The sequence below is a fragment of the Lissotriton vulgaris genome, chromosome 5 (genome assembly GCF_964263255.1).
Source record: "Lissotriton vulgaris chromosome 5, aLisVul1.2, whole genome shotgun sequence".
NCBI lineage: Eukaryota > Metazoa > Chordata > Amphibia > Caudata > Salamandridae > Lissotriton > Lissotriton vulgaris.
This window is the reverse complement of record NC_141693.1, coordinates 931,622,571-931,643,400: the sequence shown is the minus strand read 5'-3', so window position 1 is coordinate 931,643,400 and position 20,830 is coordinate 931,622,571. Positions and strand designations below refer to the sequence as shown.

At 43.4% G+C, this 20,830-nt stretch overlaps 1 protein-coding gene across 1 annotated transcript in view; it reads left to right on the top strand.

Annotated features, from left to right (window-relative positions):
• LRRC27 (leucine rich repeat containing 27) overlaps nucleotides 1-20,830 on the top strand; it is a 715,038-nt gene that overhangs the window by 600,915 nt on the left and 93,293 nt on the right. The window contains exon 9 of the mRNA XM_086922538.1: nucleotides 4,613-4,758. Within this exon, the coding sequence (XP_086778664.1) occupies nucleotides 4,613-4,758 (146 nt within the window). The remainder of the gene's footprint in view (nucleotides 1-4,612; nucleotides 4,759-20,830) is intronic.

Below are 20,830 nucleotides of genomic sequence, written 5' to 3'. Positions count from 1 at the left end.
AGGGTCGCTGTTTCAGTGCCCTCTGTGGGCCGTTTTTTTTCTCTCCTTTCCCAGTCCACAGAGAGTGCTCTCTGCTGTCTGCTCTCTGTCGACTGGGAAATGGGCGAAAAAAAAACGGCCCACAGCACGGAGACAGAGACAGAAATGAAAGCGCTTCACTGTGCTGGCCATACAGCGATTATCAGCTGTGGCCTCTACTGCACCCCCTGCCCTGCAAAGCAATCGCTGAGGGTGGCTGGGGAGAGGGTGATTGTTTACAAGAATCGGCCTCCCTGGGGGCCAGGTGTTTTCTCAGGCCTTTTGAGCCATTTTCACCTTGCCCCCCCCCTGGGCCCACGCCGACGGGGAAACAGTGGTATTCTTAACACCTCGCCCACAGCCCCTCACATTCAGGGCACAGTGGGTGAGGAAAAATGGGTCTGGCTGTGGGGGCACAATCTTCACCTTAGCCCCCCCGTGCAAGAAGTTTAAAAAAAAGGGTTATAGTTCTTTCTCGGTGTCATCATTTTAGAACTGATGCATTTTCAATATTACATTCAAGGAAGTCATGGTTGCAGCTTTTCTATTTTATGCAACTAACAACCATTGACAAAACCTACAGTTCTGGCTTGTTGTAGGTGTAACATTACTTGTTGTATTAGATAACTGAACGCAATGACAGAAGCAGCAAAATACCAGTCGGGCAGCACACTATGCTAAGCACAGATTTGTAGCTTAGGTGTTTTAAGCTACGCCCATAATTACATTGAACACCCCCTTTGGAGAGACCCCTCAGTTTTGTCATCCCACTTAAAGCCCTGGAAACAACACCATGTCACAGACACCTCAGGGCCTGGCACTGTGCATCATGCATGACTCATGACTTCCAAGGTTTCAGATTGACTATGTGCAGGGGCATCTTGAACGCCTCCCTTTGCTTTAGGAGCTACAGCGAGGGGTGAGTTCCTGATGAGTCTCTTCTGTCTGCAACTCTGCGTACAAAGGCTCAGCTCACAATTATTGTGAAAAGGTGGGTGAGAGAGTAAGTGAAGGGATGGCAGGATGGATCAGTGAAAGGGTGAATGGATGAATGAAAGGGTGAATGGATGGATGATGAGAGAGAATGGGTGGATGGATGAGTGAAATGATGGATGGATTGATTAATTGATAAGTGAAAGTGTGAATGGATGAACAGATGTGTGAAAGGGTGGCCGTAAGGATGGATGAGTGAGTGAAAGGGATGTTACAAGGGCAAAAGATTCGATAGATGAGTGAAGGAGTGAAAGGATGGATGAGAGAAAAGATGGATGGATGATTGAAAGGATGGATGAGTGATAGGGTCAATGGATGGATGCATGAGTGGATGAGTAGATGGATAGTTGGGTGGATGGAAGGAAGGATGGATGGCTAAGTGAAAGGGTTGATGGAGAGAGACAGGGAGAATGGATGGCTGAAAGGGTGAATAGGTGGAAGGATGAGTCACTGGGTGGATGGATAAGAAAGTGAAAGGATGGCTGGATGGGTGAGAGGGCAAATGGCTAGATGGATGAGTGAAGAGATGGATTGGGTGAAAGGGTGGTTGGAGAGAAAAAAAGAGGATGGATGTGTGGATGACTGAAAGGGTGAATGTGTCTAAGGATGAGTGACTGGGTGGATGGATGAGTAAGTGAAAGGGTGGCTGGATGGGTGAAAGGGTAAATGGATGGATGAGTGAATGGATGGATGGGTGGAAGAGTGGATGAATGGGTGGATAATAGGTGGATGAGTAAAAGGGTGGATGGAGGGATGGATGAGTGAAATGATGGATGAAAGAATACATGATGGATAGGTTTGCAAATGGTTGAATATGTTTGGATCTGGATTAGCGGCATCTTATGTTTGCCACTTTACATCGCACAATGACTATCCAAGCAGATCTTCCCGACCATTTCTCTCACCAAACATGCCTGCTCAGAACCATGAATTGTAAACAAAATATCAGACTGGACAACCCAGTGCTGTAACTATATATATATAGATTATTATCATATGAAATATCACAAAAAGACCTGCACAGTTGATCAAAGCTGCGTGCATACTGAAAAACCGTGAAGTACACGATTGGTTCAACCTGATATAAACGTATTTTGACTAGTGCTTAAATGGTTGTCTATTTACTTACTTACATAATAATGCGCAACCTCCTCTGATGGGTCTGTAAAACGTACCTTTTGTCCAGAAGGTTTGTTCTGAATTTTAACCCTTTGTCCTGAATTTTTACACTCCCCATCCTGAATTTGCACCCATGCCAGTTGGTCACCCTAGGCCTGACACTCCCATACAGAACTACAGAGTGTTCACCCTGCCTTTTCTATTTGGTTACTCTTGTAACCAGATGCACCACACTGCCAAGCTCTAACTCAAGAGCGGCCATCTAATCCCCTTGGCATTCCACTCTCCACAGGGCTGACCAAAGTAGGCTGAGTAAAGCAGTACTCAAAGCTACATTGAGTGTGCCTCAATTGTCATCCCACCGAATCCAGAAAATACTGCACTAGACTCAGTGCAGTAGGTCTTCCTCAAAGGTTTACTTGACTTGCCACATCCAGCCCCCAGAAATGCAATGTGTTGCTAGCCGATCCCTTCCTCTGAAGCAAGAAGGAACCGGTGGGAACCATTTTGTTTACCATTTCTTTGCACAATTTACTGATTCATTTGTGTGCCAGTAAATAATGTAACTTTATTTTAAAGACCTCATCCAAAATGCAGACAAGGGGCATATTTCTCTATGTGCCAAAAATATTAATTAGTAAGTTTTGGTTAGTTTTTTGTTTGTAGTGTGTAGGTCTGACTGCACTCTATTTTAGGTCCTAGGCCAGAATGTGGCAACATGTTTGTGTGTTGATTTCAGGACATGTCTAAGTCTTTGTGTAATGTGATTTCTCAAAAGAGAGCTGTTCAGCCTCATTCTATGCTAGGCCTTGTTCGAGGTCTAACCAAATTTGCAAACTTGGCACTTCTTTCTCTGTGCAGAAGAATTAACTTTTCTAGCATGTTCAGGTTAGAATTCCTTTTTGCAGATTTTAGATCATTTTCATGGTTAATTGAGTAATCCTCAGTCTCCTCATGGCCCAGACGTGAAGGCAGCAACAGATGTGAATAAAACTGTGTTTTTTGTATGTAGACATCACTTGCTGGCTGTGAAATAAATTTATGACTAGATTGTACAGTTACATTTTTTCAGCATTCTTTACACCCCAGCCTGCCTTTTCCTCATTTGTAAATTCTTACTTTTGTTATTACATGTTCTGTTCCCAGAGATTCCAGTCTTACCCTTTCTCCTTGACTTTGTACTAGAATTCTGATTTATGTGATGATTAGCTGGTTGGGAAAGAGTATCTAACGACCTTGTGCAGGGCGTTAAGACTGCATGTAAGTATTCAGTTATCAGACCTGAGTGCTCCTAGTCTTTACCAATGTTACTTGCTCTGTAAGCTTTAAAAGGCTTAATTTACTAAATATTTCTCTACGAATTAGACCTCAAAGAGTAACCAAATAGTGTTTCATGAAAGGGCACGCCCCTTGAATGTGGGCCACGCCCCTTAACTGTAGGCCACGCCCCTTAAATGTATGCCACGCCCCTTGAATGTATGCCACCCCCCTTGAACGTGGGCCACTTTTTTCGTCAGTGCCCGGGCCAAATTGTGATCCCAATCCAACCCTGCCCCAAGATCACACAAACCAAAGCGAAGAGCAGGAAGGAGGAGAGGAATCGGGCTGTCCTCTGTGCAGGCAGGACAAATTTTCCATCTTGCAGACTGCATTCGTACCTTATGGCAAATGTTTTCAAATATGTATGGGTGTAGCTAACCTTGGCATGAAGGTAATACTGTGAACCCTTCTCAAAATTCATATTCACCAATGTTTGCAAAGGCACATTCTAGTAATAGCTGCAAAAATGTGCAAATATTGCATATAATAAAAACATATATTTACATGAAGGGACCCCTAACAGCTTAAGCCTGTGAACTACAATTTACACAGGGAGGCGATTATGCAACACTCCTAGGAGCACTTGGGCACTAAAAGAGACTACAATCAAAAAGACTAGCCAGAGTTGTTTTGAGGAGTGTATGGGACTACAAATAGTGAATTGACCCATCCCTCTCAGGGTCAAATCAAAAGTGGGGACCCTGAGAAATCCCAGCTCTTCAGTTTGATGGGTTCTTCGGGGTTAGAAACACCAACAATGCTGCCTAAATGAAGTTTAAGGTAGCCACTAGCCACTAGGGACATAGCAAAAATGGGGGGAATGGGACAGCCCCTGATCTGGTTCTGAATTTTCATCCCTACATCAAACTGAGATTTAAAGGCTGTGGTGAAATTCGGGAGAAAATAATAATACAATAACTACACAGTGATTAGTGTATTACTCTAGAGTAATATTCGTGTTGAGACGACATCTAGAGATGAAATAGAATTTAATATTTTCAGTGATTTTGAGAATGGAATTTATACATGAAAATTGATGATGTGTAAAGAAAAATTCGAATGTCAACTTGTGTAGCAAAAAATAAGAATTCTGCATTGAGCATTCCTTCAACGATGAATGTGTTTTGCAATAGTCATTACAGCTGTAATTATGTTTTCCTAGGTTCCGATAAGTGCACCGTATGCAACCGATCACGAACGAAGTCACGCCAAAGATTCTTTGGAGCATAAAAAGGTGCATGGTTATAAACAGCAAGAGAGAATCCGGAGGGTATCCTTAAAATCCTTGCAAGAATATGAACAAGCAAGGTTTGTAACACTCAACTACTGTACCACAATCAAAGAAAATCGTACACAACTCTACTTGAATGGACATTGTAAGACACTGGATTATTGTTTGGGGTGGGTGACTGATCGCATTTCTTGTCAACATGAACCCTTAAAGTCACTAAATTAATCTCAACTCAACCTTGTGGTAGCTATGCCACGTAGCAGGCAGGCTTAACTTAGGGCAATGTGCAAAGTATTTATGTAGTACCAAAAAAGTAATAAAGTTGAAATGCAAACAATAAATCCCCAAAAGAATAAAAAAAAAATAGAGTTACATTCAATAAACAAAATGACACCAATGTGACAAAAATCTAATAAGGGAACCATTGGTATGATGTTTAAAACTTTAAGGAAATATAGTGCCAAGAAGCGCCAAGTGCCAATGATAGTATTTAGTCGTGGTAGACAGGAACCTAAGCATAATTTGACACTGAATGCAAAGGAGCGCTTTTTTGAGAAACAAAGCAAGTTTGTCCTGGACAAAGATATTACTTTTTGACTGAGGGCCTGATTTAGATCTTAGCAGACAGGTTACTCTGTCACAACGGTAACAGATATCCTGTCCGCCGAAATATTAATCCTTTTCTGGCCTATGTGATTTATATTTCGGCTGACGGGATTTCTGTCACCATTGTGAGGGATTAACCCATCTGTCATTTAAGTCCCAATCCACGACAAATGTACACTTCTAAAATCAAACAGGACTCAATGGGTCACCAAGGGAATCACAAAAGACACACAATTGATGGACGGAATGCAGCCCTAATCAAAACATTCACCCCCAGTCAAGAGATCTGGGTTAAATCCATCAGACTGGGGCTGAATGTTTTGATTGTTCTGCATTCCGTCCATCAATTGTGTGTCTTTAGCTTTCATGCCCTAAGTGCGCCAGGAATGCCCAGACGTGGGTCCTGGGCTCACTGTGCCACTGGAATCAAGCTATCCTGGCTGAAGAGGGGTGAAACCCCAAAACCGGTCCTAGGATGCTTGTTTCCGATTAAGGGAGGACCTGGCCTGGTAGTTTGGGCTGGACTGTTCCCATGAGGCACAGGGTCAAGACTGATTTTCACATGGCCAGGTCTAAACTGGGGTGGCATGGTGAGCAAATAAATGATGGATTTAGCCCAGATCTCTTGACTGGGCTGAATGTTTTGATTTGTTCTGCATTCCCTCCATCAATTGTGTGTCTTTTGCTTTCTCGCCCTAAGTGCGCCAGGTATGCCCAGATGTGGGTCCTGGGCTCACTGTGCAACTGGAATCAAGCTATTCTGGCTGAAGAGTGGTGAAACCCCGAACCCGGTCCTAGGATGCTTGTTTCCGGTCCAGGGAGGACCTGGCTTGGCAGTTCGGGCTGAGTGTTCCCATGAGGCACAGGGTCAAGACTGATTTGCATATGACCAGGTCTAAACTGGGGTGGCATGGTGAGCAAAAGAATGATGGATTTAACCCAGATCTCTTGACTGGGGGTGAATGTTTTCATTTGTTCTGCATTCCGTCCATCAATTGTGTGCATTTTGCTTTCTCACCCTAAGTGCGCCAGATATGCCCAGACGTGGGTCCTGGGCTCACTGTGCCACTGGAATCAAGCTATCCTGGCTGAAGAGGGGTGAAACCCTGAAACCGGTCCTAGGATGCTTGTTTCCGGTCCAGGGAGGACCTGGCATGGCAGGGTCAGACTGATTTGCATATAGCCATGTCTGAACTGGGGTGGCAGAGTGGGCTAAAGAACGGTGATGGGTTAAACCCAGATCTTTTGACTGGGTGTGAGTGTTTGATTGGTTTGGATGCTCCGTCCATTACCACCCCCTTTTGTACCGCTTGAGGACTGTTCCCATGAGGCACAGGGTCAAGACTGATTTGCATAGGGCCAGGTCTAAACTGGGGTGGCATGGTGAGCAAAAGAATGATGGATTTAACCCAGATCTCTTGACTGGGGGTGAATGTTTTGATTTCTTTTGCATTCCGTCCATCAATTGTGTGTCTTTTGCTACAGCAGAGGCCAAATAGCAGGATTCAATCCAGGTCCATTTGCCACTGGCCAGCAGCGCAGTTGCAGAAAAAGGCCTCTTGTTATTTGTTGTTTCTCTATAGCTTTAGCCTTATGGTCTTTGTTGCCTACTTATTTTGTCCTGGGTACAAGAGAGAACATGTCTAGTCCTTCCACAGCTCTTCGTATGTCACAGACAGCAGATTTAGTCCTCTTCTGTCTTCCTCAGATCCAGGAGTGCTCTGAAGTAGGTGCCTGGAGATGCTTCATTTATTCGTGGCACAAACTAACATGTGTGAATGGCTCTTTGGCATGCCCTAACCAATGGGGTAAAAGTTCCCAGTACCAACCCAACCCTCTTTGGGCATTTTCATGATGGCAGGTGCACTGAACTTGGGCTCTAAGGGCTGACGGGTCAGTGTGGAGAGTATACTATCTAACTCTAAAATCCAGTTTGGGGCAGTCACTTTACCCCCAATAAATCCAGAGGCAGATATCTGGTAGAACAAAGCAGTGTTTTCCAGCAAGTGGACAATGGATGGACACTTGAAGTGTGCCTCAAGTGTTCGCAGACCTGTCAAGCAGGAATTGACAGTCGAGCAGGATTTGAAACTGTATGTAAAGAAAAAAAGCCCGCTATGTTAGGAGTATAGATGCCTTCAAGGGAATTCGTTTAAGCAACTATTGATGATTCAACTTTAATTAAAAAGGATAAATCAATGATCCTTATAAGAATTCAATTTCTCAAAGTAAGTTACTGGTTATAAAGAACACAATTCATCAAAACACAGAAAAAATACATGGATAACAAACACAAACACAAGGTGTATAGGAAAAAAAGAATTTATCAAGTGGTAAAACAATGAATTTCATATACAGGAAGAGTTAATTCAAAATTGATTAGGTCTGCAGGGAAAATGTAACTTTCTAGAAATACCTTTTTCGTTATATTTATTGAAGCTCCAACTTCAATGGTGAATTAGATTTTTAACAACTATTTAAATGGTTGTAAAATTATTTGTCTACCTTCTTTCCTAACTAAAATGAGCAATATCAAATGTAATAATGTAACCTAGACTTTTCGAATGCAACATCCACCCTTGCTACAGTGAAAACAGCTTTTGGGGTTCTTACTGTGTGTGCAAAATGCTGCTCTACCTGGTTCATTTCTCATGTGTCTTCTATTAACCTTGAATTTTGACTTGGGAACAAACTAAGTGATTGAGCCTGTCAAGTTGCTACTTGTTACTTTCGACCAAACATTACAGTGAAGGCCACTGAGTAAATATTCTTGTCATATGGTTTTTACAGTAGTCTCACTTTGTGATGTCACTGGTAAAGCTGCCGTCTCTGAAATCTTAAGGAAGCATTCTACAAGTAATAAATCGGCATTCACAATACCCCACCAGCTAGCTCTTTCTTTCTGTCCACTAATGGGAGTTGCCACCACCGAGTGCTCACACCGGAAATGGTTTTTATGCAGTGTCAATTTGTCTGCTCATGCATCCCCAAATACGCATGTACAGAAAACCTTTATTGTCTTCTTGCCCACCACAGATGTCCACGCTTTTATCCCTGATTACCTCTTGACAGTATGGCTGGAAACATGCAATGTACTTCCATGTTTGTACATTCTGCCACCATTGTTATTTCCCTGTGTTCGTTTTTCTGATCCTACAATCTCTTCTGTTTTTATTTGCTGCTCATTCTTGCATGACCACCACTGGGATATCAAGAAATCTATGCTTTGTTTTCACCAACTTTGTGACAGCCGGTTCTCATAATGCTTATGTAAGAGTTCAAGTGATTTCTTGCCCTATTTTTATAAATAACTTCACTGAAGTTTTTGATGATTTATCTACAGTAAATATGAAACATAGATTGGGAGATACTGAACTTTCTGAAAGGCTGTATAGTAAAAAATTATGTAAGCAGGACTATCAAAGTCTAAATGAATTTGTTAACCAAAGAAAAAATTATCTCAGTATCTCACATTCTGTTGACCATGGGGTCACCCAGCAAACCATAATGAAGTGAACTCAATAAGTAAAGGCAATGCACAAATGTTTAGAAATCTTCATAGAGGCTTCCAATAAAGATCACATGACCTCGCATAAGAGAAGGAGCACCCAGGTACTAAAGTCTAAGATCATGCGAAAGGAACAAGATGGCCTTCAGTTGTATTGAGAATGTATACTTTTCTGCTGGGAAAGCAATTCAAAACTTTCTTATCTCTGGAGCGAAGATGCGAAAGAGAGGCTGCGGCTGTGTTATTTACCTCAAGGAAGTAGCTCACATTTTAAAGAAGGACCTTGCAGGACCAATGAGAAAATCGCTCTCTTTGTTCCAGAGTACAGTTGGACCTTTAGATGGGAATCTCTTACAGCCATATTCATCAATCTCCCGTTTTGCGAGGCCCTAATAGCGAATCATAGCGATTCGCTATTAAGGACTCGCAAAACGGGATTCATGTAGGATTAGCAAAAAGTTTTGCGATTCCTACTGATTCCTTATTTGCGATTAAAAAATTGCTAATCGCAAATAAGGAAAAACTCCCCATTCATTCCTATGGGCCAAAAGGCCCATAGGAATGAATGGGGAGTATTCCTTATTTGCGATTAGCAATTTGCTAATCGCAAATAAGATTGCGATTTGAAGGGTGCCAGGGGTGTCCAAAGGACACCCTGTAGCACCCCTCAAATGCACATTTGAACAGGTGTTGCGCACACACATGTCCAGAGGACATGTGTGTGTGTAACATGCCAAAGAAAAAAATGCACTAAAGTGCTTTTTACTCTTTTTTCGCAATTTACCACGAAGTCAGATTTCGTGGTAAATTGCGACCAAATATTGCGAATTCGCAATTTCAAATAGGGTGACGAATTGGATTTAAGGAATCTCTATTAGAGATTCCTTAAATCCAATTCCTCGCAAATATGCGATTTCGCAAATAGAGATTTTTGCATTTGGGATGATGAATCCCAAATGCAAAAATCGCACTCGCAAATGGCCAGATTCTCAGAATCTGGCCATTTGCGAGCGCAATTCAGTTTGATGAATATGGCTGCTAGATCTCTGTTGGACTTGGCTCCCTATGCAGGGTCACCCTCAAACCTTTTGCCTTCACAACTCCTAGTTTGCTGGATTCATTTTTGTTGGTCTTAGGACTCTGTACCCTCTACCACTGCTAACCAGTACTACAGTGCTTGTGCTCACTCTCTTAAACATGTTAAAACTGGTTTAAACCGTATTGGCATATTTAATTTACTTATATGTCTCTAGTAAAGTGGTATACCATATACCCAGGCCTGGTAAATTAAATGCTACTTGCGGGCTGTAGCACATATTGTGCCACCCACTCAAGTAGCCCTTTAAAACATGTATCAGGCCTGCCTTTGCATCCTTTGTTTAGTTTTAAACTCCCAATTCGATTTGACAACATAAACCCCTTGTCAGGCCTAAATCCTCCTTTTTATTACATAGGGAAAGGGCCTAAACAGGCCATAGGCCAGGTGCATTGCATGTGAAAAATGTAACATGTACTTTTAAGTTTTGCGTGTCCTGGTAGTGTGAACCTCACAAATTAGTTTTTCATTACTGTGAGGCCTACCTCTCCTATAGTATAACATGGAGTTACTGTATTATATTTATTAATTGATGCGTTTTGTCTGCGAGCAGGTAGAAATGTCAAGTTTAGAATCTAAGGAATTGTAATTTAAAATCTTCTTTTAAGGTGAAGTTTGATTTTTAGTCACAATTCTGAAAATGGCCCTTTAATAAGGTTGGCCTTTTCTTTTCCTAAACCTTTGGTGCCTGTAGCCTGGGCCTTGGTCATATGACTAGGTACAGTTGGCCTTTGTGTATTTCTTCTAGACAGCCACACAATTGGGCAACTGGGTTTTGGCAGGATGGGCCAACCTGGCAGGGCTCAGCTGTGCATAGCCCCACTTTCACTTCCAAGACACTGCTCCTGCTCACATACAAAGAACTTCACACTAGCTCTTTAGTGACTCCAGACATCCTAAGGTCCAGGGCAGGGAGGCAGGAAAGCAGGAAATTCCAAACACTTCTGTGAGGGGGGACAAACTCCAGAAGTGGACTGTACTTCTAAGCTGACACCAGGTATAAACCTATGTCCCTTAGACCCACTCCTCATTTCACTTACTGACCTGCAAAAGGACTCTGGGAGGACTGCCCTGCTGCCTGCGGCCTCCTGTGTACTTCACAGGACTGCCCTGCTGCACCAAGTGGACTGCTCTGCTGCCTGAAGCCTGCCTTGTGCCATCAGAGAACTACCCTCGTGCTTGAGACCTGCTTTTCTGCTTGAACCTCAAGAGTGCCAAGGGCTACTTTGCTGGCCTCCTGATCAGAGCCTTACTGGCAGAAAAGACTCCAACCATCTTAAACCCGCACCTGGATCCATCCTAAGTGAGTACTGACCCTCCAGGTGGCGGTCCTCAAGTCCTGGACCCTTGAAGGTGGTGCAAAAGGTGCTCAGTTAGCCCAAAACCTGAGACTTAAAACATTTCTGCCACAAAGTGCTCTGAGAACTGAGAGTAGACCGGGGCCTATCTGCTCGACAATCTGTCCAAGGTGCATCGCCGGTTGGCCTGACTTCGAGGTAGCTTCTACTGCATTCTTCTTTACACCAGCAGATCCTGTTCAGTGGCACTTCATGAGAAAGGTATCCAGCCTCCTGGGACCCTCATCGGGTACAGCCTGTAGCTTCATCCCGCTGGAGATTTGAGACTTTCAAAAAAGAGATTAAGCCCGAACGTTGAAATATTCACCACAAAGTCATCCAACAGCTCCCCAACAAAAATGCCTCCCCCTCAGACACTGCCTGCTGCATTGGCCCGCGGTACTTTATCTTCTCAGACATTTTTCTTCAAACTTTCTTCCAAGTCTGAAGGTAAGTGGAGACCAAACCCTATCCACTTCATGTATCAATACTTTGCTCCATTTTGGTTGGCTTAACTTTGACTTTGCACCAGTCTCGCATGACTTGATGCCCTCATTGATGCTTTTCTACTTTCAGGGGCTATTTTTCACTTCCAATTTTTTAAAATTCATAACTCTGGCTCTACTGATTGGATTTTTGTTGTTTGGGTGTCAAATACTTTATTAAAATTTACTGTTTTCCTAAATTGGTGTGGTATATTTCTTGTGTTGTATTTTCACTTTATTACCTTTTAAGGGCTGCATACATTATTTACACATTGCCTCTCAGTTAAGTCTGACTGATTTTGTGCCAAGCCACCGGAGGGTTAAGCACAGATTCATGTAAGGATTTTTTTTGTTTCACCCAGGTAACATTGTTGCTGTCGCTTGAGAAGGGCTTACACCCCCTCAACTAACAACCCAATTTCTAAAAATTCACCATCAGTTTTGAGTGTCTCCTACAAATACGGACACACCAAAACCCCCAACAGGGGATAACCACTTCATACCAAAGGTAGTTTGTTAGGTGCATGAGGTGCGGTGCAAGCCCCATGGACAACAGCTCCAGTTGCTTAGGAGTTAGTCTATTTAAATATCAATTAAAAAGGATAATCTGAATGGCTGGTCCTAAATAAATGCCCATGATTGATTGGGGTGCGAGGCCCCATATGCCTCATGGTTATGATAGCCCTACGTTACTTGTTGCGACTTGTTGTATCCTGCTTGTCAAGTTACCCAAAGATGTCATGAAATGTCAGAGTTGTGAGGGTTCCCTGGAAGACAGTTGAGCCAGACACACCAGGCTGAGCATCTAACTACACCGGCTCCTGGTGGGGTAATTTATGAAAATAAATCCTACCTCTTCCTACCTTTAAGAGAGGTGCTGCTTTTGTATGCACTTTCAACCCCACCACTGCTATTCCACCTGGCAGCCTTGTAGAAAAGAAGAAGCACTATTAAGGAAAAATTGATTAATAAGAATCTATGGTTTGAAGCTGCACATGGCACCATGGACTATTTCCTCAATATCCTGGAGGCTTTATAACTGTCAAATTGTCATGTTGGTGATGGTTTAATGGAGTAGTTGCTAATAAGGCCTATTGTGCCAAGATCACAAGTGTGTCTGAAGAAAGTTGTAGCAGATACATATTTGCCCTTGGAAAACATGTTTTGTGCTTTCAAATTTTGTATAAAAAACAAAAGCACTGTGGGATGTTCCATGACGGTGTACTTAACACTGAAAATATACTGTAGAGAAAGAATTGATTTGCATTTGTATGGAAATATTTTCAACAAATTGATCTTAACATTGTGCCTCATTTTGATGAATATATTTTTTTGTTTTTAAAAGCTTTGTGTCTTGCAGGACAGATTTACAGAGTGTTATATGGCCACAGATAGGCACTGCTTTCAGTCAACTCAATTTTTAAATATATATATTGTAGTGACCACTGACGTAGGGCACTAGGACCCTGTGGGTCACAGGGCAGTGAACAGGTCACTGGACACCACGTCCGGTAGGGGACAGGAAGTGGACAGAGGACGGACGACAACAAAGAGGACAGACGTGCTGTGACATGCTCCCACCATAGCAATAAAGAAAGTAATCACCCTCACCTGGCGTCCTGTGTTTCTTATGCTGACCGAATCTGTTACAACATGACATCTGGCGACGAAGGAAGCAACGAATGTCACGTGTGCAAGACATCCGACGTGAACAAAGTCAGCGGCGAAAGAAAGACGCAAGGAGCTACATGGGAGCCCACTCCGAAAGCGTCCAACGGAGATACAGCCGAACGCGGTAAGAGGCGTTCAATATAAAGCGCTAGTGCCTGAAATTAGAAACGCAAGGTCCTCGCGCTCGAAATCAAAGCGCGAGGTCTCGCGAGAGGAGCACATCTCAGCGGCCATCACAAAGTCAGGCGGGGAAAGCCAATCAGGGCAAAGAAGCAACGCGGTGGCCATTTTGAGGACGATCGAAATCTCGCGGGAATAAGGGCAGCCATTTTGGATGGGACAAGAAGACAAAAACAAGTGAAAATAAAGGGCAGCCATTTTAGGGGCAGGCAAAAGACGAAAAAGGAAAGGAATAAAGAGAAAATAGGCAAGAGAAAAGGAAAGGGACACAGAAGGATCCCAAGAACAAAGAACAACACATAATAAAGTCAGAATTGAGTCAGAAAATTAAAAGAAATAAAGAGAGAACAATATAAAAGAGGACAAAGATGCCAGAAACAAAACAAAGCGCACAGTATCGCAGACCAATGCCTTTCAGTGTATCAGAGCCACAAGTAGGAATAAGATGGGAGAAGTGGATTGTGAAATTTGAGCGATACATGGAGGCGACAGATGTAGTAGACGGAAAGAAACTAGGACTATTCCTAAATTTGGTGGGGGATGAAGTGGATGACCTTCTGATAACACTCCCAAAGAGCGAAACGGAAACATACGAAGGACTAATAAAATGTCTAACAAATAAGTTCGACCCTCAAAGAAACGTCGACTTTGAAAGATACAGCTTCAACATAGCATTTCAACAGCCAGAGGAGTCAATGGACGATTTTGCAACAAGGCTGAGAAAATTAGTAGCTCATTGCGAATTTGAAAAATATGACAATGAGCAGGCCATCCGCCTAAGACTGATAGAAGGCTGTCGTGACACAGACTTTCGCACGAGAATACTAAAAGAACCGATCACTCTAGAAAAAATTCTAGATCTATCGAGAGCGGAAGCAAGGGCGATGGTGCACGCAAGACAGATGGACCGAAGAGAGGAGCAAGTCCACAGAATGACAGACACGAGCAGAACTGGAAATTGGAAGAAAGGGTCAAAAGAACAGGCGACAAGGAAACAAGGGTCCCAGTGTTACAGATGCGGGTTGGAGTTTCCACATTGAGGAACCTGCCCAGCATTCGGTCAAACATGCAGAAAATGTAACAGAAGCAACCATTTCGCCACCATGTGCCAAGGAATGCAATTCAAGAATGAACGGGGAAGGCCAGGGAGACTGAGAACAACAACAAACAGACATGTACGACACATGGAAGCGACCACCAGGAGCTCGTCGCTGGAGTCGGGAGAGGAAGAAGAAGAAACAACAGAGAAAGTGGAGCGCCTATACCTCATGTCCACGGACGAAGGGCATGAGGAAGAGCACATCAGATTAGTGGATAGGAAATCAATAACGAAGACGGACTGGGTGACCATCGACGTAGGACCATGCCAAACGGAATTTGTGCTAGACAGTGGGGCCACGTGTAACATTATGTGTGCCACTGAATACGACAAAATGAAGAGAAAACCACCCCTACAACCATCAAGTATACGAGTATTTACCTGGGGTGCACAAAATCCAGTAACAAACATGGGAACATTCACGGACACCATGACACACAAGGGCAAGACCGTCACTGAAGAAATGCATGTGCTATGAGGAGACATTCCCGCACCATGTTTACTAAGCAATGTAACAGCGAAAATCATGGGCCTATTAAAGAAGATGTATCATGTATCGGACAAAGAGAACACTTTACAAGAGTACCCGAAATTAACGAAAGGACTTGGAAAGCTGAAAGGACGACAGATCACACTGTACATTAACGAATCAGTCAGACCGGTCGCCCAGCATCACCGAAGGGTACCCATCCATCTACAACCTCAGGTGGAAGAGGAAATAAAGGCACTCCTAGAACAAGACATCATTGAGCCAGCTGAAGGGCCAACGCCCTGGGTATCCCCAATAGTGGCTGTACCAAAATAGGACACTGCACAGATTAGGATATGTGTGGACATGAGAATCCCCAACACAGCTATTGAACAAGAACGACATCCGGGGCAGCACCTAGATGACATGATAAACTGCCTGACGGGAATGAAAAGATTCTCCAAGCGAGACCTATGCAAGGGGTACCACCAACTGGAGCTGGACCAGCAGTCCAGATACATAACAACCTTCTCAACACATCTAGGTCTATTTCGCTACAAACGGTTAAGCTTTGGAATATCGTCAGCAGCTGAGATTTTCCAGGAAACGATCAGGCAGATCATTCGACCAATCAAAAATAGCCTAAACTACAGTGACGATATCCTGGTATTTGGCAAATCAGATGAAGAACACGACAAAGCATTGAGGGAAGTATGCTCACAGCTAGAAGAAGTGGGCCTAACAGTAAATGAGAAGAAATGTGAACTGGGAAGAGAAGAACTGGTCTTCTTCGGACACATCTTTTCGAAAAAAGGAATGAGACCAGATCGCAGTAAAGTGGACACCCTCGAAAGGGCCAAAGAACCAAAAGATGTAGCTGAAGTGCACTCATTCCTCGGCCTTGCCAGCTATTGTGCGTGATACATCAAGGACTTCGCAACAGTGAGCACCCCACTGCGAGAACTAACGAAGCAGGGCCAAACATTCAAATGGACCACAGAATGCCGCAAGGCATTTGAAGAAATAAGGGCGTCAGTAACGGCAGTAGACCACCTGGCATATTTTGACCCGAGCCTATGCACTGAATTGACAGTGGACGCCAGCCCGGTAGGTCTTGGTGCAATACTAGCACAACATAAGCCTGGAAAAGACTCACCACGACGGATCGTAGCATATGGAAGCAAGAGTTTGTCGGACATTGAGAGAGCATACTCTCAACCAGAAAAGGAGAGTTTGGCGATGGTATGGGCATGTGAGCACTACCACATGTTCATCTATGGGAAGCCATTCACGATTGTAACAGACCACCAAGCACTAGTGACCATCTACGGAAACCCGAACGCCAAAATACCACCAAGAATTGAACAATGGGGGATCAGACTGATGGACTACAACTTTAAGATTGTCCACAAGCCTGGGAAAGACCAAAACCCAGCGGATTACATGTCACGACACCCGCTTCCCCATCGAGAAAGTGGCACCACCATGGCAGAAGAATATCTAAACTTCATTCTAAAACAGAACACTCTGGCATCAATAACGAGTGCAGAACTAGAGCGAGAAACAAAAAAAGTTCCGACAATGCAGGCAATCGGGAATGTAGTGCAGCAACAGAGATGGAGACACATTAACAATAACAGCCCCGCAGGAGAAGGAGTCATAAAAGAAGAACTGCTAGCTTTCAAAAAGATAAGGGAAGAACTGTCTGAAACTGAAAACGGAATTCTGATGAGAGGTTCAAGAATTGTGATACCGTATCGCCTGAGAAAGAGAACCATTGAACTAGCTCACGAATCACATCGAGGCATTGTAGCGACAAAGAAGATGTTGAGAGAAAAAGTATGGTTCCCAGGACTGGACAACATGGTGGAAGAAGAAGTATCACACTGTCATGTCTCTCAAGTGACGGGACCACCTGCCAAGCCAGCACCATTGAAAATGTCAGAACTGCCACCAGCAGTATGGACTGAATTGGCAGCAGATTTCTATGGACCATTAGAGACTGGAAAGTACCTGCTAGTGGTCATTGACGAATTTTCAAGATTTCCAATCGTGAGAGAAATATCGTCAACATCAGCAAGTGCCACATTACCAGCACTAGACGACATATTTGCCGCCTGGGGCTCACCACAAACATTGAAAACAGACAATGGCCCTCCATTTTCTGGAGAAGAATTCCGTAGATTCATGGAATATTTGGGGATCAAGCATCGGAAAATAACTCCCCTGTGGCCACAGGCCAATGGAATGGCAGAAGGGTTCATGGGGACTACAAAGAAAGCCATCCAGCGAGCAAAATTGACACAGATATCAATTGGACAAGCATTATGTCAAGTGCTAAGAGACTATAGAAACACCCCTCACAGCTCCACTGGTCGATGCCCAACGGAACTGGTGTTGGGAAGATCAAGCAAGACAAGACTGCCTCAAATAGACACAGAAGCAAGCACGAATAGAAGCGACATTGCAGAAAGAGATCATCAAGCCAAGAAGAAAATGAAAGAATATGCTGACAAGAGGAGAAACGCATCTGAACATCAGCTAAACGAAGGAGATCTGGTGGTAGTGAGACAGAGACAACAACAGAAGTCAGATAGTCCATTTTCAAAAGATCCGCTAGTTGTGACCAACGTAAAAGGATCAATGGTAACGGCAGCATCAGACCGTCAAAGAATAACGAGAAACAGTTCCCACTTCAAGGAAGAGGAAGGACCAGTGGCATCATCACCAAATGTGGAAGAAAGAGAGCAAGAAACTAGCAGAGAGACAATATCACTGAAAGTGGAGAACGGAGGACAAGAACATAGCAACAGAGGACAAGAACCTAACAGAGAGCAAAGACCAAGCAGAGTGTGCAAGAAGCCAAGAAGACTAGTTGAAGAAATGTAGAGAATCTCTCTCTCTCTCTCTCTCTCTCTCTCTCTCTCTCTTTTCTCCCTTTTCTCCCTCCACTACTACCTGGATAATTTACCAAGAGTTTGTGCATGTGACAAAGAACTTTTGTTTGTGACAAAGGGGGAGATGTAGTGACCACTGACGTAGGGCACTAGGACCCTGTGGGTCACAGGGCAGTGACCAGGTCACTGGATACCACGTCCGGTAGGGGACAGGAAGTGGACAGAGGACGCACGACAACGAAGAGGACAGACGTGCTGCGACACGCTCCCACCATAGCAATAAAGAAAGTAATCACCCTCACCTGGCGTCCTGTGTTTCCTAGGCTGACCGAATCTGTTACAACACGACATATATATATATATATATATATATATTTATATATATTTATATATATATTTATATATATATATTTATATATATTTATATATATATATATATTTATATATATTCCCACGTTATAGTTAGTTGGACTCACTATAACTTGCGCGCCTGCAATGTACTGCTGATGACGTCACATATTACATCACTCATGACATGGTCAGTGAGTCCAACTTACAATAACGTGGGAATTTCAATGGTTTTATGTCAGTAAAATTTCCAGCTAACTATAACTGGTGTGAAACCTATGGTTTTTTCAGTGAATTTAATAGGTTTTTTAAATGCTAATTCCTAACTATAACTGGTGTGAAACCTATGGTTTTTTCAGTGAATTTCATAGGTTTTTTAAATGCTAATTCCTTTCTAAATCGAGTTTCTAACCTATGTTTTTTTTTAAAATTTGCTGTTTTGTGTAAGTATTAATTTTTAAGTTTATTTATTTTTTTTAATCATTTTTTCCTGGGGCGCTCTGGGTGCGCGCTCCGGTAAGCTCTCCGGTAAGCGCACCCAGAGCGCTACTTTCATTCGTGAAAAAAATATGAATGTAAAGTTAATAATAACGCAAAACATTTCGTGCCATACAAATAAAAGGATTTGTTTTTGATAAGGAAATGAAAATGATTTTGCATTTCCGTGAAACTATCAAGACGTCACTTCGGCGCGCCCCCGGAAGCGCCTACGTTCGCGCCGCGTATGCGCCCCGGAAGCGCCTACGTTTGCGCCGCGTATGCGCCCCGGAAGTGCCTGCTTTTGCGCCGCGTATGCCCCCCGGAAGCGCCTACGTTCGCGCCGCGTGTGCGCACCCGGAAGCAATCCGGTGTGCGCAGGGTCAGCGCGTCAAGTCATGTGACCTTAAAATAACACTTTTCATTGGTTGCTTACAGTTTTTTTTACAAAGAATGAAATCCCCACCCATTTCCTTCACTTCTTCTTTCACTTTTGTGACTGAAAGACCTGTTTTTTGCTCCTGGATCTTTCTTGGTTTACCATGGCTGCCAGAGAATCCAGCAGTGATGAAGAACCTGAATTCATCAATGAAGAGCCTCCTCAACCAAAGGTGAAGGAGCATTTTATTTGGAAATTTTTTAAAATACCACCTAACCAAAAAAAGGTGAATGCTCCAAAAGTGGAGTGCAGGATCTGCAAACAAGTCCTGTCACGGGGTGACCCCAAAAAAAGATACTCTTTTGGGAACTTTACAATGATCCCGCATGTGGAGAGGAGGCACCCCCAGAATTTTGCCCGGGAAAGTGTCAAGGCTCTGACACAAGAGGTTCCCAGTGATGGGGCCTCTACATCCACCGGAGGAGCAACTACTTCCTGGAGGGGGCAATCGCAGGCGCTCGTGCCAAATATTCAACCTGCTTTTAACAATGGTAGCCTGAGATGCTACTGCAATCAACTCCTTACCTATGGGGAGCAAAGTGTCCTGCTCATGGTTCGAGCATTGGAGAACCATCACTGCCGTTCCCAGCCCTAATTTTTTTTGTTTTTTTTGCTCCTGTTGAGCAGTTTCCATTCCCTGTTTTTGTTTCTGTTCTTAAAAAAAAGAAGAAAAAAAAGTTCTTTTCAGAACTACCTCCAATTCTCATCAAAGAACTATATTCTTAAAAAAATGAAAAAGAGTAAGTGAAATGGAGTGCATTGATAATGGAAAGGAAAATGAGTAAGAAAGAAAAAAGGTATGAGAGGAGAAAGGAAGTGAAGTAGGGGGACTGAAAGAAGGTGAGTGTTGGGAAAGAAAGTAAGGAAAAGAAGAGTGAATATGTGGAAGGTGGAAATTCAAAGAAAATGTTGAAAAGGAATGGGGGTGTGGAAGGGTAAGAAAAGATGCATTGCTGGAGTTGAAGACTGAAGGCTTCATTTATGAAGTCATGCGTCACTTTAACGCCACCAGAGCGTCACTTTTTGTGACGCATCAGTCCAGTAAAAAATGCACCTTATTCAGTCATATTTACAAAGTGGCGCATCTAGGTAGATGCGTCACTTTGTAAGCCCCTGCGCCACATTATTCCTACGTCAGGTGTAATGTATGCAAAAGGGACGTATTGACGCAAGAAAGGGTCGTAGAGGTGACGCAGTGAAATCTATGAGATATCACTGCGTCACTTTTATGATGCTGTTGCGTCCAAATCTTACGCCTGTTTAACAGCAGACGTGCAGGCCCTTTCACATGGGGCTTGTGAAAGGGCCTGCACGTCCCCATGTGAAAGGATACATTGCTGGAGTTGCTTCATTTTTGAGACACACTCCAACAATGCATCACTTTTGCACTTACAGATACGTCTAAAATACTGACGTATCTGTAAGAACTTCCAACATAATACGTCATAAATTTAATATGACGCATGAGTAGAAGACTAAAGGCCTCATTTATGAGGCCATGCGTCACTTTAACGCCATCGGTGCGTCACTTTTTGTG